Genomic DNA, 22668 nt, shown 5'->3' with positions numbered 1-22668 from the left:
AAACATATATGGTTCCATAGACACATTCACGTCAACAATGTCTCACACCATGTCAATTTCAATGTTACTTTAACATTTTCCTTTCAATAATACTTTCTCATTTTGTTTTTTAGTGAAAAATACAAAGATATACTAGTTTTTTACATACTAAACACATTTATTATGTCCTTAATAAAAGCATTTATCTTTTTATTTTTTATTTTTTATTTTTATGTAACGAGGTGAATCCTATGGTAGCAGGCCAGCTATTGGATCATTGGGACCCAAAGACTAACTATATCCACAAGACTAATCCCCGGACTGCACGCATCATCCTACATTGTCACGTGAAGTCATTAAGTAGCCACCTTAATAGTGGAGGGACTATAGAGATTCGAAGTCACAATCTGGGGAGTACACCCATCGAAGTCACAATCTAGGGAGTACACCCAATCACTTCTTTGCCATCTCGATTAAATCCCGATGGGTAAATGCATTTATCTTATTGATATTGATTGTCAAAGCATTTAATAATTTAAATCAACAGACTAAAATACTCTTATCATTTATTATATAAAAGACAAGTATTTATTTTATTAACAAACATTAATTATGTAAAGATCAATGTACCATTGTCTCTTTTACTAAAAGATAAAAGAGTCTTCTTAATGTGTGTTCTTTAGGCGGGCACACACGTTAAAGTACAATAAATACACTTTGAAAATTGAATTTTGTATAAAAAATGACTTTAAAAAAATTATGTTTTGTAAAATAAAAAATAATATCATTAAAAGTGAATGTGATAGAGAATGCTGACATCCCAATAAGTTATTGGATATTAATATTCCCCAATTTATAAATATTTTATTATGGTATTTCTTTAATTATTTGGGTACACTTCTTTAAAAAAGAAAATTAATAATAATCTTTTCCCTCTATGACTCGCGGACCAATAATAAAACTGTACTGGAGAGTACCAACCTGGTGTAGGTTTGGTGTTTTCTGATTGTTGGGTTTGTGGTTCCATGATTCCACAAGAAATAGTACTTCACAGTGCTTTGCAGAAGTCCATGTGTTAAGTCTCCTGCTTGCAGGTTTTTGATCCAAGTGGCCCCAACTCCCAAACCAAGACTCTGCCCTACATGCATCTTCCTTGTATTTCTTTGAAGTCCTAAGTCTACTACTGTACTTTTATATTCTCTACTAACTAATATCTATTGGATAATCTAGTTTATTCTCTCTCTCCCTCTCCCCTTCATCATCCCATTATTCTTAGGTCTTGTGTTGATATGGCTTAGATCAAACAAAGATAATATCTTAAGAGTTCTCCTTGACCATATGTAGAAACCAAAGACACAATTTACTATAATATCTTAAGAGGTCTCCCAAAAGAATGCTGAGTTTAGGGTGAGATAGGCGATATTAGTGCCTGATTTAGATAAATTAGTGGAAGTTTGTTGAGAGGGACTGGCATTTAACAAGAGAAGTACATCATGGCTACTTATAAATAAGTTTCTGAATAATATACAATCTAGGGTGTCTTACCAAAAGGGTGACAAAGATTCCAAAATTAGTTTGCCATATCAGCATGTTTTAAAAACACATTTACTTAATGAGTAAAAATAACAGCTTATCATCACCAATTTAACATCTGGGGATCTTCAACGTGGTGTCTATCATAGCGAGAATGGATCTTTCCCGACTTTTATAATATTCAGGTCATTAGTTTTGAGTCAAGCCTCCAGCCACAAAGGAAGGAACGAATTCCCGACTTTATGAAGCTCGTCCCATTACGAGAGATAGGTAATATGGGCACAGGACTCGAAGGCTGGAAACCAAGGGTATGCCCATAATCAACAGCACGTAATATTTGTCGGAACAATGGTCATATCATCGAAACTCAAGAAAAAAAGTGATTCATCAGTTATGCAAGGACTGAAAAAGGGTGGGTAGTTCTTTACTTTAAATTTTTTCATGGGATTCCAACTAAATTAGAACGGTCTTTCTATTTTTGCTAGGCAAGCGATTAACGGTCAATAATTAATAAGTGAAACCTGGTTATGAACTCAGATTGTGATATCAACCCCACAAACTTTAACCAACTTAGCAAACTAGCACCCTCAACTAATTATTATCAAGGTTGACATAAGCATCAATGTCTCTTTGGCAAGTAACATGTCAGTGATTTTCAAACATGCAATCCAAGGAAGATCAACATAGTTGCATGGTGTTGGGGCTACGAAATATCCCTCGTATTTAGCATATAAACTATATTCCTGTTTTGACATTGAATTATTTTTTCCAAAAATTGATACCTGTTGTACTTGTATGTTTATTGGAAAAAATAATTCAATTCCATAGTGGGAACATAGATCCCTATATGCATGTTAAATATTTTAAAAATGACTATGGCTTTGAAGTTTTGCAATCTTGCTTGCCCTTTTTTGCACTTTTCCCCTACAATCTACAGAGATTGTTAAGAGTCCTACTAGTGTTGTTGCTAAATAGGGCTGATCTCTACATTAAATGAATTTTCAGGTGGTCCTCCAAAAACCACCACCACCATCAAAGAGGAAAGCAGCAATCAGTCACGATTTCACCTAAATGAGAACAACTGGTATCTCTAACTTGCCTCATGCAAAAGAGTTTATTTTCCCTTTAATAGGTAAGGTGGTTGGTTGGTTCTTCAACTCACAAGTTTATCATTGACTCGGTCGAGTTGGAACTTTGGTACCTGGCGAGTCGAGTCTTGAAAGTGGAATTACATTGGTCATGGGAAGTTCTGCTAAGGAGTTTGGTTAGTGAATGGAGTTGGATGTTGGCCCACTGTTCCCATGGGAAGGCAGTGAGTATAGCTATTTTCCAATGTAGGCTTTATTAACAGGCCAGTGGTCATACATAAAAGGTTTTTTGATACCAAGGGATAGAAATCACGAATCAGGGTAAATTTGTGGGTTATTCACCAATGCACATAAATAAATATAAAAAAAGCATTCATTTATCACTGGGATTGTAAGAGTGCCAAGTGGCGGACGAGCGTCATATTTATCCTTAATTTCTATGAAATCATCACTGGTGGAAAAAGCTGGCGAGAAATGAGATCATGGGTCCTAGAATATTTATTAGGAGACGACATTATCCAATCCTCTTACGCACTAATAAGGACAAATAGAGACATCGAAGTTCAGATGGGATTGATAATGATATCATCTGGAAATAAATAAGTAAAACTTATCAAAGCCATGTGGGTTGCAAGGGAAAGGAATGAATTTGATATTGAGTGCTACATCACGTTATGATAGTTATACCAATTGGTGGTAAGTATCAGTCGTTCGATGAGGATTATCAGGATACTTAGACTCTAGTGAACAAGATCCTTCATCATTACGGACCATAGATAGAACAGTGGGTTTTTCTCAACTCCGAGCCCACATCTATGAAATTAAGAATGTTTGGGAGTTTAGGATAGGGACTCCACACCTGATATGCTAGAAAAACAAGATAAGATGAGAGCGATGCAGCGGAATTACCTTGGCAGGTACCCTGACAGCACATAGGAGACCCCACTGAGAATGAAAGTTATGGATCCATTTCACTATATTCCAGCATAACTGAACATCAGGAGTTATGAGGGTAACTAGAAAGTCCTTGTAACGTATAACATGTAGTGTGGCTACCTCATTTTCAGTCTCCTTTCAACTTCTTGGTTTTCTGTACAAAGCCTTACTTCAGATTGATGTCACCCACACGAAGGGTGGCCCCCTCTGCACGCCAATCCTGTACTCAACCATTCGTGAAGTATATATAATATAGGTGGTAATTAGAGGATAATCTATACCCATGGATCCGTGGTCTTCCTAACTTGATGTGAATGAAGGAGTGACTTCGATGACATTGATGTCGTGCTTATCATCAAGTCCAGCCCAATTTTGTCCTGATTGTAACTGACCCTGTACGTATTGTGCTGTAAACGTGTGAGGTACCCACATTGTACCAAAAGGTTAGAGCTAGTGTGAAAGATGCAGTGCAGGCAACAACGCGTGAAAGTACATTTTGTGCCGTAACCGTGTGAAGTACCCTCATTGTACCAAAAGGTTAGGCAACACCTGATAGGATATGATCATCTGTCCTATACTAATTGTTCATTAGTCTCAGTGCCTTTAAATGACTGCTCAGGAGAATGCAATCCATCCTCAATTATAACTTCAGATGGTATGTCTGTAAATTATTTGGAAACTAATAGCATTTCGTACATCAAAGGAGGTCGAATCCACGACCATTGTGGGGTTATTAAAACTGGGATGCAAACTGAAGCCCAGAATGCTTATCCACTACACCAAGATCCTAATAGATGCCATCCAAGCGAAAATTATTCAATATGTAGTGGGTGATCTGGAATCCATTAACCATATAAAGTCTCAATGTGTTTGGGTCTTTAGCTATAAACAATAAATTCACAAAAGAACACTAAGAACAAGTAACTACAGAGATGAGTTCAAAGTAGGTTTTTATGCAGTTAAGATCCAGAATTTTGTGATAGATTATTTTTTTTAAGATGAAGTTATTTTATATCAAAGGAAATAGAAAATTTTTACCTTTTCTCACTGTCTTCAGTAACTCTACCGTTTTGGTGTGCAACAATATTGTGCCTGACCCACTCCAATCCAACTGATTTCCATCACGTTTTCTGGTAGATTGCAAGTTAGTCTATGTTCAATGCCATCGTAGATGGTCTAACTTTAATTTGTTTTACTGAGATCATTTCTTCTTGTTTTCCCAACTAGTTTTTGGCCATGATACATGGTGCCATGCCAACCCATTATGGGAGAAGAAAATTTCCACGGTGCATGGGGAGATGTTAAAGCTTGAGGTACCGAGCTGGATGGACTTTCAAGAAATCTTCAGGATATTATTCGGGGCAACACTGGTTCAAGCAAAACTCATCGGAAGTAGCAATTAATAGATGCAGACAAGTAAAACTAAATAAAGACATTTGCAAAAAAAAAAAATTCTGTACAATTAATTTAATTTGCAACTTCTATCCAACTACGTCCCACATTTTTCTTCAAACCTCTTTCCTTCATTAACTCCCTCAATTCCTCAATCTCATCCCACATACCAATCCCAGCATACAAATTTGACAACAAAATATAAATCCCTACATTATGAGGATCCAATTCGAGGGCCCTTTGAGCGGCCAACTTACCCATCTTGACATTCCCACGTTCTGTACAAGCACTAAGTAAAGCCCCCCACATAGAAACACTGCTACTACTACTAACTCCAAAGGGTATCTCATTCACTAACTTCCATGCCTTCTCCAATTCACCTGCCCTACAAAGCAAATCAACCACACAACTATAATGCTCCGGGTCAGGGTCTAACCCAAAGTCATGAACCATGGACTCAAAATATTGAAGACCCAGGCTCACATTGCCAGTGTAACCACACGCTGAGATGACCGCTATAAACACCACCCTATCGGGTCTTGTCCCTTCCATCAACATCTCTTTGTACAATCCAATCACCTCATTAAACCTTCCATTTCGACCATACGCCCCAAGCATAGAAGTCCACAAAACAACATCTCTCTTTCTCACTACCACTCGTTTGAGTCCCACCAAATCAAACACATTTCGGGCTTTCGTAATAAGACCACATTTTCCGTACATCTCAATCAATGAACTCTGAAGGAACACGTCGCCTTCCACATTAGTAATCTTACGAATCAAAGCTGCATGCACTTGCTTACCCAATTCAACTGCCGATAAACCTGCACATACACGAAGTATTGCGGATAATGTGAACCTATCGTAATCCAGTCCTAGCATGTGCATTGTCCGAGCCAAATTTAAACCTTCAGTCCACATCTTAGCTTCGGCAAAACCCGAAAGGAGTGCATTAGCGCAAACTGTATTCTTCAGCGGAATTTCATCAAACGCTTTCGATGCATCAATGATTGATAATGATTTAGCATATAAATCAATAAGTGCACAGCCCACATAGACACTCGATGACCAACCAGATTTTGCCACGTGGGCATGTATCTGTTTACCAAATTTAACAGTTTTGGTAGATGATGAGGACGTTAAAGAGCTACAAAGTGCGTATGTGTCTAAAGGAACACCGCGTATGTGCATGGAGGAGATGGTTTGGAGGGAGAGATAAGGGAAGCCATGACGACAGAAATTGGAGACAATGACATTGAAGGGTAAAGGGTTGGTGGGGTCCATGGATTTGAAGAAATTGGTTAAGGTTTGAAGGTTGTTGTGAAGGCATGTGGCGTAGGTTAAGATGAGGTTGGTGTGAAGGTTAAGGGAGGTGAAGAAAAGGCCCGTTCTAAGTAGGTGACAGTGGAGGGTTGTGGTGGCTCTGAGGTTTTTGGTTTGGAAACAGTGATGTAAGAGATGGGAGAGAGAATGGAGGGTTTGTGAGGAGTGTTGGATTGACATCAAAGGAAGAACTAATATGTTCTAATTTTTATAATGTGGAAGGGCTAATTTGGTCATTTTGAAAGATTTGTTAGTTTTGACCGTTATGAGAGTTGCTATGTGGGATAATGGCTATTGGTGAGGTTGATTAGCACTAGACTTCACTGACCACTAACGAGCTTATCTATGTAAGCTAGAACAAAAAGTTCTGGAAAATAATTTCCCTTAAAAAATTCAATTTTTATTGAAGTTGCTATGTTACATTATGGTGTAACTAGATCGTCAGTATCAACTCAATCAAAAGAATCTCAAAAATGGATGAAAAAATAATTTCTCTCAAAAAAATTTAACTGCTTGACGTAATCAATAATCAATAATCAATAAATTTTCCCTCATATTCAATTTCTTGCCCAAAAGTGGTGCACAAAATGTTTTCCCATCCATGAATATACCTTTCTTTGCTTAGAATTGCAAGGCCATTGTGTCATGGCCGTGTTTTTTTTAAGCGAGATTGTGCGATGCTTGGGGTGATAGCTAGCAAGCAAACCTGTTAAATAGTTCACACACACAAAACGTAGTTAGTAATACACGAGAATAAAGGTAACACGATGCAAAGTCCGGAAGTAAATTTGTTGATATAGTATGCAATTACATAGAGTAACATGTTACGAATGCAAATAAGGTGTGTTACAAGTAACTGGTAATCTAGTACATGTGAGACGCTACGTAGTATGGGCGAGGACTCAAGGTCATTGTGAGTGTAGGCCGGGAATTAGGTATAAAGACGCCCTTTCTACCAAAAGTACGCTAAGTCTTTCCTAAATTTTCTGAATGAAACATTAAAAGTAAAGATCAGTCATACTCCTTTATTACTAAAATGCCACTAAACTAACAAATATGTCTTGGCATGGGACTAACATGCCTTCATATGCGAGCCTTACATGAATTTACATAGGTGTTCCCAGGTGACTCCGAGGCGAGCTACACCTAACTCTGGGTGTCGTAGTGCATGGCCTTCACACATCGGCTGTAGGATCAAACCCAAACTCTTTTTTAACCCGACTTAAGTTTAAAATGATGATTCAAGTATGATATTGGAACCACAAATCGCTTTTTCTACATCTTTCCAACATAAATTGTGAATTGGCATTTTGGATCTTTCAGTCCTGTTGGAAGAGACCGTTGGAGAATTTTTTTTTAACATGTATCATCATAGGAAAATGGATACCCATGGCTTCTAGGAAATATTATCCTCTCCTCTAATTCTTCCAATTGCCTGAGATGTAGAATTTGGAGTTGAGGTAATTCTTTTGCACCGAAAATATTCCCTTCCTATATATGCCGACCGGTTTAACCTCAAAAACATTTTAGTTTGGCAGATTCTGAATTGTGTCCATTAGTTCAGCCCATCCGAACCCTTGTGAGGGCAGGCTAGGATTAGAGATTGTTATTTTTATTTGGCCCAGCTGGACACAAGCATCACACAGGCTGGGCGTAAGTGAGAATTATGAGGCTTCCTTTAGCATTGGGCTGTTTACAACATGGCCCGGCCCATTGCCAGCCTTAGGTGTGTTGATGAAAACTGGTTTGGTTCGTCTATATCGATGAGTGGCGACAACGATAAATGATACTCTAAAATGGAAAACAATACATGAATCATAATGTGTTATGTAATCAAGCATTTCCACTTTTTTCGTGCCTGAACTACCACACCATCCTGTACTAACAGCATCACACCACCAGTTTTTTTATTTTTTAACATTGTTAGAGCCCCTTAGTACAACAGTGTCCAAGTTGCCATCCCTGCGGATAATATCCATCCATGAGATTATGTGAATTAAAGACGCATTGCTCTTGTATAGCATGGATGTTATGCATTTCTAGATTTCAATTTTAGATACGTGGACTAAAGCATTACCGGACCATGCAAATCTTCTTATATTTTTTGTTTTCTCTCTTTTATTTTCATGGCCTTTATGTTTTGATCTAGGATTTCAAACTACATTACACTAAATTCTGTGGGTTCGCATTTTGTCGACGAAGGTGATGTAAGCATCATGTTCTCAATGACCTTGCCATGTACAAATGTATCTATGTCTCCGACTTGGGAAATGGTGGAATGGAATTGTAAGACTACCAATGGGTTTTCATGGAACCCAAACCCTTTGTTAAATGGGACTAGAATGCTTAGGTGCTAAACAATGGTTGTGTCAAGTGAGGAGGATGTTCGATGTGAATGCTTATAACTCTCCAAAACATAGACAGAGAAGCCCATAGTGATGTCAATAGTGGCTTGACCAGCTGGGTCTAATATTTCTTTGTTTTTACAAATAGAAAAATTGTAAATAATCGTGTCACGTTAGACTCATACATGCATTTATAATTCTGTCTCCATTTTTCTTTCATAATTTTAGATGTAGGCCCAAGCTCATGTCACGTTCACGTTCAATTTTTTTGTACGACCAACATCACCACATGTACCCGTTTACTGTTGTGTAATATAGCCATCTGTTTGAAGCTCTGGAATTTATTTTAAAAATGATTTCATACGAACAAGTGATGCTGCTGCAACATGAATTGATGGATGGATAAGAACACTACATAGACAGAAAGAGAGAGGGGTTGAACTATATGAGCAAAGCCATGTGATGGTTCATGAGGTAGGTCCCTCAACTTAGCTAATTGCAACATAACATTATCTCACTCTATATATATACATATACACCAGAGCAGTTCAAACTCCAAGTCTTCACTCACATCTTCCAAAGCTTTCTTTTCTTCCTCTATCAAAAGCCCATTTAGATTCTCTCTTTTTGGTTTTCGTTCCCTTTATAAAAAGAATAGTCATGGGTATCCGATTGCCTTCCGTGGTTCTTCATGTCAAGCAGCTTCTCAAACTACAGTCTCTTCTTACTAGAAATCAATTATCTCCAGTGGCCACCACTGCAGGTGTCCCAAAAGGACACTTAGCAGTTTATGTTGGAGAGACCGACAAGAAGCGATTCGTTGTTCCAGTCTCCTACTTGAACGATCCTTCATTTCAAGATTTATTAAGTCGGGCAGAGGAAGAGTTCGGGTTCAATCATCCAATGGGTGGTCTTACAATTCCATGCAAAGAAGCAGCCTTCATCGATCTTACTTCTCATTTGAACGCCTTGTGAAAGGGATGGCAGAACAAAGAAATTACCAAACAAACATGAAGTGACCCCTGACTTTTAATCACTTTTGATCGCCATTTTTTTAGAGTTTAAGACGGGAGCTAACCATTAAATGTAATTTCTCCAATTTTGAGAAGAGGGTTGTTTTCCTCGCCTGTAAATTTTTTATTTTATTTTCTGTAAATGAGTGGGCAGAGTAAATGAAATGTCTCTCCCATTGAAAACATAATTTAATAGAAACTCTTTTCTTCCAATCTTTAAATTGTATAATCTTGACCATCTCTAAATTTCTCCCATATTAGACTTAGGCTTTGTCTTTGATGAGCATGAGTCTTCCAAACAAAACGTTGCTTCTTATATTAATGGTGGGGAACTATAAAGAGAAAAGATGTAAAAAGTCAATCCTAATCACTTCTTTCTTTGATATTAATTTTTCTACTCTTTTTACTGTCCAATCTGGATAGTATGAGAGGTAAAGTTCACGATATATGATCCTTGGTTCAATTTTACAGTTATTATAGGTAGAATTATTGCATCTAATGCTAGATGTGAAAGACCAAATATATTGAATATCAGCAAGGCAATAAGTTGAGTTCATCAGATACGAAGGCAATTTGCCTAACCATAATTTGAAGAGTTTGGGTTTGATCATCCAATGGGTGGTCTTACAATTCCTTGCAAATCCTTCTCATTGTTATGCCTCATGAAGGCATTCCTGACTTTTTATATCTTTTGATATCCATTTTTTAGAGTTTAAGATAAGATGGGTGCTTAACCATTAAATCTAATATCACCAATTTTGAGAAGACTCATGTAAAATTTTTAATTCATGTTCTGTGGATTATCTAATCAATTAGTGGAAATATTTTCTCAATGAGGATTTAGTAAGGTATGATGTGCTTGAAATCTAAATCTACAATGTGACGGAGAGAGTAACAATGTAAGACGAGCGTAATGGTGGTTAGTTGGACTTAACTGTATACTTTCTTCTATAGCAACTAGATCAAGAGATTTGAAATGTTAAACAGGGGCTCTATGTATTCAAGTTCATTTTAACATTTTGTTTTTGATCAGAAGAGCAGTTTTGAAGTAGCGTTTGATTGATTAAATCTTAATTACTTCTCTAAATCCAATAAATGGGTAGTTTGATCCCCCACCACCACTCCACAAGAATACATAAAATGCCAGTGAAGAATACAAGGAAATAAAATTGAATTAAATTGGAATCTAAAGGAGGGAAAATATATTTATTACATTCACTCCTTACTGTACAAAATTGGAGAGATTGACTTAAATTAGTCTCCTTAGCCTTCAACTCTTTCTTGGGTGGTCATATTTTGTTAGCAAGTCATTTTCCAGTATTCTCTATTCATCTATGAAGAACAACCCAAACGAGATGTAAGATCAATGAATGAGTCTTCTTTACATGGGATTGTGAGACCACCCATTGGATGATCAAACCCAAACTCCTCTTCAGCCTGACTTAGTAAATTTTGGAAGGAAGGATGGTTCAAGTATGATATTGGAACCATGAATCGCTTCTTTTGTGCCTCTCCTACGTAAACTGTGAAGTGGCCTTTTGGGACTTCTGTTCCTGTTATAAGTGACCATCGGAGAATTCGCTTAGCATGGACCATCACAGGCAAACGGAAACCCATGGCTTCTATGAAACGTTAACCGTGGCAGAACAAAAATGGTTTCTCAAGAACTCTTTCAGGTTCTTATAATTTAAGATGATAGCTCTAACAACTTTAAGTGTGGGAGTAATCTAAGTTTGTGTATATATAGAAATGGAGAGAGAAGAAATATCTGTAAGGTTTATCCCCTCAAATGGAAAGACTGATGAAGAATCAATTGCAAACGGGCTTCTTAAGGGACATACCTCATGAGGGATCACATGGTTTTGTCTCCCAGTTCATGACTAGCCATTTAGATTGAAATGATCACAATGTTCTCATTTGTTGCAACATGTTATGCCCTACCACGCTGAGAATACAGACTATAAATTAAAGATATGTCAGTGGCACCAGAGGCTTATTCTTCTGGGTGAAAAAAGCAGAATAACATTCATGCCATGTTTTTCCTATTTAAAGGAGAGTTCAACTAATTTTCTTAGTCTCTTACACTTAAATGATCCAGAAACCTTTTGGGGACATAGGCACCCTATGGAAGCCAATTGATTTGCATTTAGAATACCCATGTCTACAACCGTGATAACTAGCCACAAAGGCCCCTTTTTTTTCACATTGTTACAATCTTCTTATGTTTCGTGTGTTCTTTCTTTTAGTTTATTTTTATGGGTAAGCTGGACTTGAACCCATGGCCTCGAAGTTGTTTTGCAATGTGTCAAATCAACTAAGCTATGGGTCTATGCCCATGGTGATCGTAATGTTGGGTGCATATAAGCTTCATGTTCTCAATAACCTGCAATGCAGAAATGTTATCTTTATCTCTGACTTGGGAAATGGTGGAGAACCTGAAACCTTTCTCGGCTGATACTAGAATTCTTAGGCTCCAAAACAATGCTTGCATCGAGTAAGGAGGCTGTTCAATGTAAACTGCCTATAGTTCTCCAAAACATAGAAGAGCAGCCCATGTATAGATGTTTATAGTGACAGCTAACCAGTTTCTAGTCAATTAAGACTCCAATGCAATCAATGATTGAACTCAAATCAGCAGCTTTTCTTTGTAATATATATAAGGGACAAAGTACCCAGACTCTCAAAATCAAATGAAGATGAAGAGAATACAATTTCTGATAACAGTGAGAGCATGGGGCATTAACGTTTTTACAGACCCAATCCAACACAGCTCTCAGGTTTGAGTAAACTCCACCTGATCAGATGGGTCTAATATTTCCTTGTTTTTACAGATAGCAAAATTAGTGAGAGGGTGGGTCTAATATATGTTTTTGCAAATCATGTCATGTTAGACTCATACATGCATTTATAATTTTTTCTCCATTTTTTTTCTTTCATAATTTTAGATGTAGGCCCAAGCTCATACCATGGTCACGTTCAATTTTTTGTACACCCAACACCATCACATGTACCTGTTTTTTGTTGTGTAAGGTAGCCATCTATTTGAAGCTCTAGAATTTATTTTAAAAAATGATTTTAAAGGAACAAGTGGTGCTGTTGCAACATGAATTGATGGATGGATAAGAACACTACATAGAGAGAAAGTTTGGATGAACTATACGAGCAAAATCATGTGATGGTTCATGAGGTAGGTCCCTCAGCTTAGCTAATTGCAACATAACATTACCTCACTCTCTATATATATACATATACACCAGACCTGTTCAAACTCCAAGTCTTCACCCACACCCTCCAAAGCTTTCTTTTCTTCCTCTATCAAAAGCCCATTTAGATTCTCTCTTTTTGGTTTTCGTTCTCTTTATAAAAAGAATAATCATGGGTATCCGATTGCCTTCCGTGGTTCTTCATGCCAAGCAGCTTCTCAAACTACAGTCTCTTCTTACCAGAAATTACGTCGGAGAGACCAGAAAGAAGCGGTTTGTTGTTCCAGTATCCTACTTGAACCATCCTTCATTCCAAGACTTATTAAGTTGGGCTGAGGAAGAGTTCGGATTCAATCATCCAACAGGTGGTCTTACAATTCCATGCAAAGAAGCAGCCTTCATCGATCTTACTTCTCATTTGAATGCCTTGTGAAAAGGGTGGAAGAACAAAGAAAGTGACAACAAACGAATTAACAAGCAAATATGAAGGCACCCCAGATTTTTTTTCTCTCTTTTGATCACCATTTTTTTGAGAGTTTAAGACGGGTGGCTAACCATTAAATCTAATATTTGCAATTTTGAGAAGAGGATTGTTCTCCTCCCATGTACAATGTTTATTTTACTTTCTGTAAACTAGTGGGCAGAGTAAAGGAAATGTCTCTCCCATTGAAAACATAATTTAATAGAAACTCTTTCTTTCCATCTTTTACATTGTATAATCTTGACCAACTCTACTGTTTGATATGATGAGCATGAGTCTCCTCTAAAATTCTCCCATTTTAGATTTTGATTTTGTCTTTGATGAGCATGAGTCTTATAAACAAAATCTTTCTTATTATATTAATGGTGGGAGACTATAAGGAGAGAAGAACATCTGGTGACTTTAAAAGAGGATCATAGTGTTGGCAGACCAAATAAAATTTCATTGGTTAGAATATAAATGTGTACATGGATCTTTTACTCATCAATGTGCACCATTTAATTAGGGGGCGGACTCTTCCTAATAACTAATAACTTCTTTCTTGGATGTTAAGTTTTTAATTTTTTCTTATATGCTCAATTGGATAATATGATATGTAAAGTTCATGATATAAGATCCTTGGCTCAATTTAAAGTTATTATTGTAGAATTATTGCTTCTAATAGCAATGGTGAGAGCAGATACATTGATTGCCAGGGATATCTTGGCATCTTCAGATGATACTAACCAAAAACTGCATTTCTTTTCTTCATTACAGTTTTTAGATGCCCAATTTGAATGTCAACAAGGCAATAAGTCAAATTCATGAGATAATTTAAAGAGTTTGGGTTTAGTTATCCTATGGTGGTCATAAAATTCCTTACAAATAAGCAGCCTTCATTGATCTTTCTTCTCATTTGATATCCTCATGAAAGGAGTGGAAGAACAAAGAAAGCAGCAAGAAAGGATTGACCGAGCATTAGTCCATCTATAATATTTCTTCCATATTAGACTTTGGCTGCCTTTGATAAGCATTAGTCTATCCAACAAAATGTGGTTTCTTATCTTAATGGTTGGATATAACAAAATAAAAATAAAAAAATAGAAAAATTAATCAAAGAAAAGAAATAAAAGAGATCGAAGATGCAAAGAGATTTACATGGTTCCCTTAAGATTGAGGTATGTCCATGGATCCACACCGATGGAACAGAAGAGCAGTTTTCAAGTAGTGTTTGATTCATTAAGTCTTAATCAATAGTCAATTGGGGATTTTTCCTTAATTCCCCAATCTAATAAATGGGTAGTTTAATTCCCCTACACCCCCACCAGGAAAAAAAATGAAAAATGCCACTGAAGAATATGAGGAAATATAGGAGAATTAAATTAGAATCTGAAGGAGGGAAAATACATTCAATATTTACATATGATTGGTCACTCCCCACTCTACAAAATTGGAGAGACTGACTTAAATCTGACCCCTTTGCCTACAAGTCATCCTTGGGTGGTCAGATTATGTTAGAAAACCATTTTGTAGCATTCTTTGTTCCTCTATGAAGAAAAACTCAAATGAGAAGTGAGATTGATGAATGAGTCTTCTTTATATGGGATTGTGAGACCACCCATTGGATGATCAAACCCAAACTCCTCTTCAGCCAGCCTTAGTGAATCTTGGAAGGAAGGATGGTTTAAGTATGATATCAGAACCACGAATTGCTTCTTTTGCGTCTCTCCAACATAAACTTTGAAGTGGCCTTTTGGGACTTCTGTTCCTGTTAGAAGTGAACGTCAGAGAATTCGCTTAGCATGGACCATCGCAGGCAAATGAAAACCCATGGCTTCTATGAATTATTAAATGTGTCAGAACAAAAACGTGTCTCAAGAACTCTTTCGGGGTCTTATAATATAAGGTAAGAACTGTAACAACTTGACGTGTGGTAGTAGTCTTCCAAGTATGTGTATACATAGAAATGGAGAGAGAAGAAATATCTGCAAGGCTAATCCTCTCAAATGGAAAGAGTGGTGAAGAAGCGATTGTAAAAGGACTTCTTAAATACCTCATGAGGGATCACATGGTTTTGTCTTCCAACTCATGCCTAGTGGTTTAGATTGAAATAATCGTAGTGTTCTCATTTGTTGCAACATGTTGTGCCCCACTACCATGAGAACACAACCTTACTTAGCCAAAAAAAAGAATCATGAGAACACAGCCTATACATTGCTTACTTGAAGTTTTTGGTAGTTACCGCCTTTATTGGTTTGAACACAACTAACTGGTAATTCAGACTAAAGACATGTCAGTAGCACCCACGGCTTATTCTTTTGTGTGAAAAAAAAAACACAAAATAATGTTCATGCCTTTTTTCTTGTTTAAAGGGGAGTTGAACTAGTTTTCTTAGCCTCTCACACTTGAAAGGTCAAGCAGCCTTTTGGTGACACTGGTGCCCAATGGAAGCCAATTGGCTAGCAGTCAGAATACCCATGTTTACGATAACCACCTTTATTTATCAACCACATCTTCCATCCCTAGCAGCATCACAACTACCGATTTTTTTTTTTTTTTTTTTCAAATCGTGATAGCCCATCAGTACTGCAATGCCAAAATTTCCACCACCGACTGACAACCTGCATCCATGAGATTTTTAATTTAGGAAACTCAGTATAATTATTTTTCTTATTCGTGTAGCCACAAGGGAGGATGTTATATGTTCGTATTGGGAGAATTCATGAGCTGTAATTTATTTCTCAAACATAGTAACTCCCTTTCATGTCATTGTGGACTTAGGCACTGCTGAATGATTAAAATCTTATTATGTTGTGTGTTTGCTCTTTTATTTTTCTAGCTTTCATGTTTTGATATAGGATTTCAATGTTTATTTATTTATTTTTAGGTGGTAGGCAAGCGAGCTTAGTTGTCAGTAGTTAGTAGGTGAATGTGTGTTTGGAATTCAGGTGGTGGTAACAACATTCGCAGTCTTTAACCAACTTAGCAAGCTGGCACCTTCAGCGTTATTTCAAGCTACATTCACTAAGTTCTGAGGGTTTACGTTTTGTCAACAATGATGACCTTAATGTTGGGTGCATACAAGCATCGTGTTCTCAATGACGTGCAGTGTAGAAATGTATCTTTGTCTCCGACTTGGGAAATGGTTGAATGGAAAAAAAAAAAAAAAAGACTAACGAAGATTGGTCAAGGAACCCAATGGCTGCGCAAGATGTGAACTGCTTATAGAGCTCCAAAACACAGACAGAGCAGCTTATGAAGATGTCAATAGTGGCAGCCAAACAATTTCTGGTCAATGAAGACTCTAATGTAATCCATGATTGAACCCGGATCAGCAGTTTTTCTTTGTAATAACGTTAAGTGGCTAAGTATCCAGACTCTAAAAATCAAATGAAGGCGATAATGTTGTTATGGGCCCAATCCAATTCAGTTTGAGTTAGCTACAACTGACTGGCTGGGTCTAATGTTTCCTTGTTTACACAAATAGCAAAATTATGAATAAACCTGCCACATTAACATGATACATGCATTTATTATTCTGTCCCCATTTTTTTTCTTAAATTTTCGACGTAGGCCCGAGCTCATATCATCTTTGCATTCATTTTGTTAGTACACCTAACACCATCACATGAAGCTGTTTTCTGTTTGTGTAAGGTAGCCATCTGTTTTAAAGCTGTGGTGTTTATTTGAAAATGAAATGGAATGCACAAGTGGTGCTGCTGCACCATGAATTAGTGGATGGATGAAAACTCAATGTAGAGAGAGAAGCTATGTTTGTTGAATTTCATGACAAAGCCATGTGATGCTTTATGAGGTAGGTCCCTCACCACATAATATTTCCTCACTTTATATATATTCATATACACTAAAACCTTCCTTCCAACCCCAAGTCTTCATTCACATTATACAAAGTGCTAAAGCTTTCTTTTCTTGTTCTTTCAAAGCCCATTTAGATCTCTTTCTGGTTTTTTGTTCTCTCAACTTCAAGAATAGTCATGGGTATCCGTTTGCCTTCCATGGCTCTTCAAGCCAAGCAAATTCTTAAACTACATTCTCTTCTTACCAAAAATCAATTATCTTCAGTGGCAACCACATCAAATGTCCCGAAAGGACATTTAGCAGTTTATGTTGGAGAGATTGAAAAGAAGCGATTCGTTGTTCCAGTATCCTTCTTGAACCATCCTTCATTCCAAGACTTATTACGTCGAGCTGAGGAAGAGTTTGGTTTCAATCATCCAATGGGTGGTCTTACAATTCCATGTAAAGAATCCACCTTCATCGATCTTACTTCTAAGTTGAATGCCTCGTAAAATGGTGGAAAAACAAAGAAAGCAGCAAAAGGGAGTGACTAAGAAAACATGAAGACACCCCTGGCATTCTCTCTCTTTTGATCACCAGAAATTTTGTAGTTTAAGGCAGGGTTGACTAAACATTAAATCCAAAATCTCCAATTTTGAGAAGAGGATTGTTCTCAACTCATGTAAAATATTTCTTTTTCTTTTATTAAAATGAGTGGGCAGAGAAAAAAAAGGCTCTCCCACAGAAAACATCACTTGATGGAAAATCTGTCTTTCCATCTTTTAAATTGTAGTATCTTAAATAATTCTGATTCTTTGCCTGATGAGTGATGAGCATGTTGTCTACTTCAAAACTCTCCCATTTCGACGACAACACGTCTTTCTGACAAAATTTTGCTTCTCATCTTTGGATTGGCCGCTATCAAAAGATTGTACAACCCTGTTAATCCTAATCACTTAATTTGTGAACTTTGTTCAATTACAATCATTAAGCACTAGACTAAGATCTAATCCATGAGATCTTTAAATGATTATTTGGAATCAAATGCAGGGGATTATCCCACACAAAAAATTAAGTACTTCTTGGTGTATTCCTCAGCATATGTGTGGAACTTGAACTAGTTTAGAGGGTTATGACCGAATTTGATCACACTATGCAATGTCTGAAATGATTTTAGTAATCGTTAAATGAGTTTGATAAAGTATTTGACACACTTTTATATGTCCAACCATTAGGTGTTGGTGTTGATCAAGTTTTATTGAGATTTCACTGCATTTGACCACCATATTAAGCAGTTTGAATGTTTGATGTCACCAATAAAACATTTAACATAAAGATTAAAAAATTTGGCCAAATTTTACAGGTGCAACATTTATGTGAAAATTGGTTTAGAGGTTAGACTAAATACAGTAGGCATATCTTTATTTGGTCATGAAAGGCACATATAGTGGGTAATGTGATGGATAAGGAAATAGTGAGTGATGACAAAGAGAGAGAGGGAGGGAGGGAGTGAGCTGGCATGTTTGGCCATTGACCCACCTAACACTGCTGGTCTGATAACATTCTGAGAAATTAAGGGTGGAAAAGGTTCATTTTTTGTGTTCTACAAGAAGAGTCCTGACTTCAAGTGGAATTGGTGGGGGCATTAGTGCTAACAAATAACACAATGAGACCACTCCCCACACAACTTTGACAATGAGTTAGAAGGCAAGGTCATGTGATCATACCCGAAACATGTCGTTTGGGATGAAAGGTTTTTCACCTATATGGTTTAATTTATGTTTCTCTACAAAAAGTTTTTTTTTTTTTTCCTTTGTTACAGTTTTTAGCTGCATAATTTGAAGGTTAACAAGTTGATAAGTCAAGGACTTGAGGTACATAAATAAGGATACATTCTTCCCCCTGTTGTGTAAGTATTCTGTTGGCGGTACTCTGAGTTGTGGGGGTAAAGGGGGCTAGGAAGCAGAGCCACTGGACCAAATTTTTTAGGGTTACAAAAAAAGGAAATAATGTAATATTTTCTTAAGGGTTTACTAATTTTGGGGGGGTGATAAACACGTTTTAGCAACTCCCAATTTTATAAATAGGGATCTTTAGAGATGTAAAATGATGAAAGAAAATAATGATTGTTCTTGATCTGATCTGTGAATGTAGGCACACTGTCGAACCACATAAAATCCTTGTGTTCTTGTGTATTATTTTTGTTCTCTTTGTTGCTTCGTTTTTCACACTCTCATAGGGAGCTACTTTTTTTTTTCCTTTCTCCATTTCTCTATAGGAGTTCTCATTCCATGATATTCCCTCATTTTCTCTTCGAGATAGTGCAATCGTCTCTAACAACTGTTTACTCAACTACTTAGGCAAGGGAGTCGAAGCCACATCATTTGCACATGTTATTAATCTAGTCTTATCCTCACATTAACAACATTGGAACAAAAATATTTCTCAAGATTTAAACCTCAAAAAGGTTGCTAATGAAGCCAAAGGACATATAGAGCTTTTTGAAAGACTTCAAACAAAGATCGAGTTGAACAAGTCCCAAGTTTGATGAAAGCTCCTAGCATAAGAAGCTACATTAAGCGCTCATAGATCATACAGTCCTAAACATAATAAAAAAAGGCATCATGTATTTAGAGTAGTATGTTGAAGTTGTGGCTGTTACTGTTTTATCTTTAAAATGACTTCACATACACATGTGGTGGGTCTCCCTAATGTGTGTCAAGGATAGATGAAGTGTATTGGAATAGTAAGGCCATGAAGCTTATCAATAGGGGTGTGCCACGTTTTTTATTTATTTATTGAAACCTAATCTAAACCATGAATTATAGGAGTCATTTGGACCAATGTGACAATTCACTCGACTTCAATTCATGCAATACATGGAATTTTCTTCAACTTTGGATTTTGCAACATGTCTACAACATTTTGAAATAAGGACATTTCACTCATCCACGATTCCGTGCACACCTCCACGCCAGCTCAGTGTCGATGCGCAATCACTCGAGGATCACTCTTTTAATATCTACAGAATGATAAATTTTGTAAATATGAGAATTTTGAATAATTTTTTTTTTGGCAGAGATGTCTCAAATTTCCTTCTAAACGTGGAAGGGTGGGCCTAAAAAACACACAAAGATAAAGAAACAGAAGGACACCGTACGTTCTTATTAGCTGTAACCTGTAAATAAATGGGACCCACCACCTTCAAATCATTGATATTGCCATGATCATCAACACACCTTAAAAAAAACAAAGAGATGGACACCGTACAAGTTGTTAGGCTGTAAGTAGGTCACTCTCTCCATAATGTGGTGGGTCCCCCCACCTCCTTAACATTAATATTATCGACACCCCCCCTATGTACACCAAAAATAATAATAAATCATACTTTTCCACTTAAGATACCTCTCACTATATAATCACCAGCACATTCTCTAAGAGAATCCATTACCCATTTCTCACTCACATTCACTTATTCACATATTTTCTTGTTCTTATTCTTGTTCTAGTTCTTATTCTTGTTCTTGTTTTGGTTCTTCTACAAATTAAGATTCGATTTTTAAAAATGGGTATCCGTTTGCCACAGATGGTTGTAAATGCCAAGCAAATTACTCTATATCGACGTGGTCGAATAGGATCTGTTCCGAAAGGTCACTTTGCCATTTATGTTGGAGAGAGGGAGAAGAAGCGATTTGTGGTTCCTATATCATATTTGAACCAACCTTCGTTCCAAGACTTGTTACGTAAGGCTGAGGATGAGTTTGGGTTCGATCATCCAATGGGTCGACTCACAATTCCTTGTAGAGAAGATGAGTTCATTAGTCTCACTTCTCATTTGAATTGCTAGCTCTCCTTTTAACTGTTTTATCTCTTTTTTATTAACTTTCTTGGGATAAGGAGATTGACCCATACTAACTATATAATCTCTCCTGTAATTCTTCTTCTTCTTCTAATGTAAATGAATGGGAGATTCAAAGTGGAAATCCCAGTGAAAACACCATTTAATACAAATTCTTAGTTTTGAATAATTTACAAGTGATTGTTATTTATTTTTTTAAATTTTCTGATCTCCAACTGAACATTAGGAATGGTTACTGGCTACCTCTGTTGGTGGACCAGGCTAGGGAGCCCATTTCATCACTCATTTGGGCTGGGCCCTTTCACCCTAATATGGATTTTCTTTCTAAATCCCCCCCACCCCCCCAACCCAATTTTAGGAGTAATTTCATTATCTGGTTTGTAAAAATTTCTTTTTCATAAGATTTTAAATACCCCTTAGTATGTAAAACTCTCTTATCTTACTTGAGTTTTTCAACAACTATTGCGATCACACTCCAACGATTTGAAAGACAAATGACAAACAATGATCAACATTCTCGACATATATGAAGATTCAAGTATTTATGAAAAAAAATTAAAAATATATTTCTCATTTTCAAAGAAAAACTGCACTGTGACCTAGTTCAATTTTGACCAAGTAACGTAACCTCAAGCATGCTACTTTTTTGCATTTTAAAATGAAATTAAACTGCATTTTGGAATTTAAAATGAAAATTTTAATACTTAATTTTTTGGATTTTTGAAGTGTCAAGATCGCTATTTCTAAAAATGCCATAACTTTTAATCCATACAAATATGCTTATTGGGTAGAAATTTGTAAACTACTCAAGAGCCACATATAATAATAGTCAAATAAATATAAATAAGATCAAAAGTTAAGGAGAAGAAATGAGTTATTGAGTGTGTATGCATCTTTATTTGGTTTGTTATGTATAATTTCATTAATTGCAATACTATAAGAAAAAGTTGACTTGACAATAGAAGTTCTCCATTTTAATAAGAAAGGTTATTTGGCCATTAATTCTCTATTATGAAGATTTCTAGAGAAGAACAAATTTTATAATCAAATATAAAAGTAAGAATTTCTATTGAAATTGTAGATTCCATGGCTCACTAAGCAAATGTCTTAAGTACGGTAGGTCTTCCCCTCGTACTCTAAAACCTTCAACTTCAATAATAGTTCTTCTAACTGGAGTTGTAATCAACTCTTTTAGTTTAAAACTTAACTAATCAATCATGCAAAAGAACAGCCAAACCTTAAAATTTACTAGAGCAATATAAATTCTGCTCTTGAATTACTTCAATGAGGAACAAGTTAGTTTGTCTCAAAATCCCCAAATGTTTCAAAAGAAAACCAATTAAGTAAATAAATTTAGATGATAGTAAATGCTCATCAGATAATTTAGACTAAATAAACAAGAATTTCTAGAGTTAGTTTTTTTTTTATTTTTTTTATGGGGGTGATTCCAGACCCGTAGGCTTGACTAGTGTGGGGCGAGACAACTGGCCTCTTAGAGTACTATATCTTGCCCAAATCCTCCGGGTACATGCAATACCCTTACAAACCACATATATTAGATAAGTAGGGATAAATCCTTGTGGGTGGCCAACAAAGAGGTTTGAACTCAAAACCTCTCCCTTTTTAGAGAGATGCCTTGGTCACTGCACCCAACACTCATTGGTCTATTAAGTTAGTGTTACCACACTTTGCCACTCATTTACAAAAAAGAAATTAAGAAAAATAAATGAAAAATTAAA

General features: G+C 36.5%; 4 protein-coding genes and 2 pseudogenes across 4 annotated transcripts; 4 read left to right on the top strand and 2 right to left on the bottom strand.

Moving 5' to 3' along the window:
- Window positions 1-4953: 4953 nt before the first annotated feature.
- Window positions 4954-6580, bottom strand: LOC147408810 (putative pentatricopeptide repeat-containing protein At1g03510). Its single transcript, XM_086422031.1, has one exon. The coding sequence runs from the start codon at window positions 6429-6431 to the stop codon at window positions 5004-5006; it is 1428 nt and encodes a 475-aa protein (XP_086278157.1). The 5' UTR covers window positions 6432-6580; the 3' UTR covers window positions 4954-5003.
- Window positions 6581-9130: 2550 nt separating this feature from the next.
- Window positions 9131-9869, top strand: LOC147408809 (auxin-responsive protein SAUR21-like). Its single transcript, XM_086422051.1, has one exon. The coding sequence runs from the start codon at window positions 9257-9259 to the stop codon at window positions 9569-9571; it is 315 nt and encodes a 104-aa protein (XP_086278177.1). The 5' UTR covers window positions 9131-9256; the 3' UTR covers window positions 9572-9869.
- Window positions 9870-10828: 959 nt separating this feature from the next.
- LOC147408808 (auxin-responsive protein SAUR24 pseudogene) lies at window positions 10829-11299 on the bottom strand (annotated as a pseudogene).
- Window positions 11300-12984: 1685 nt separating this feature from the next.
- LOC147408807 (auxin-induced protein 15A-like) lies at window positions 12985-13245 on the top strand. The gene has a single exon (XM_086417098.1). The coding sequence runs from the start codon at window positions 12985-12987 to the stop codon at window positions 13243-13245; it is 261 nt and encodes an 86-aa protein (XP_086273224.1).
- Window positions 13246-17166: 3921 nt separating this feature from the next.
- On the top strand, window positions 17167-17926 carry LOC147408806 (auxin-responsive protein SAUR21 pseudogene; annotated as a pseudogene).
- A 2576-nt stretch (window positions 17927-20502) lies between these two features.
- LOC147408805 (auxin-responsive protein SAUR22-like) lies at window positions 20503-21088 on the top strand. The gene has a single exon (XM_086422022.1). It carries the CDS (start codon window positions 20636-20638, stop codon window positions 20915-20917), a length of 282 nt encoding a protein of 93 aa, XP_086278148.1. The 5' UTR covers window positions 20503-20635; the 3' UTR covers window positions 20918-21088.
- The last annotated feature ends 1580 nt before the right edge of the window (window positions 21089-22668 follow it).

Source organism: Akebia trifoliata, chromosome 2, assembly GCF_017979445.1.
Source record: "Akebia trifoliata isolate Shusen 1 chromosome 2, ASM1797944v1, whole genome shotgun sequence".
NCBI classification, from domain to species: Eukaryota; Viridiplantae; Streptophyta; class Magnoliopsida; order Ranunculales; family Lardizabalaceae; genus Akebia; species Akebia trifoliata.
The sequence above is the reverse complement of the archived record's forward strand: the minus strand, read 5'-3'. Positions and strand labels throughout refer to the sequence as shown.

Excerpts from the sequence above, each read along its gene's own strand:
- LOC147408805 (XM_086422022.1), top strand. The coding sequence starts at position 20,636 with ATGGGTATCCGTTTGCCACAGATGGTTGTAAATGCCAAGCAAATTACT.
- LOC147408810 (XM_086422031.1), bottom strand. The coding sequence starts at position 6,431 with ATGTCAATCCAACACTCCTCACAAACCCTCCATTCTCTCTCCCATCTC.
- LOC147408809 (XM_086422051.1), top strand. The coding sequence starts at position 9,257 with ATGGGTATCCGATTGCCTTCCGTGGTTCTTCATGTCAAGCAGCTTCTC.
- LOC147408807 (XM_086417098.1), top strand. The coding sequence starts at position 12,985 with ATGGGTATCCGATTGCCTTCCGTGGTTCTTCATGCCAAGCAGCTTCTC.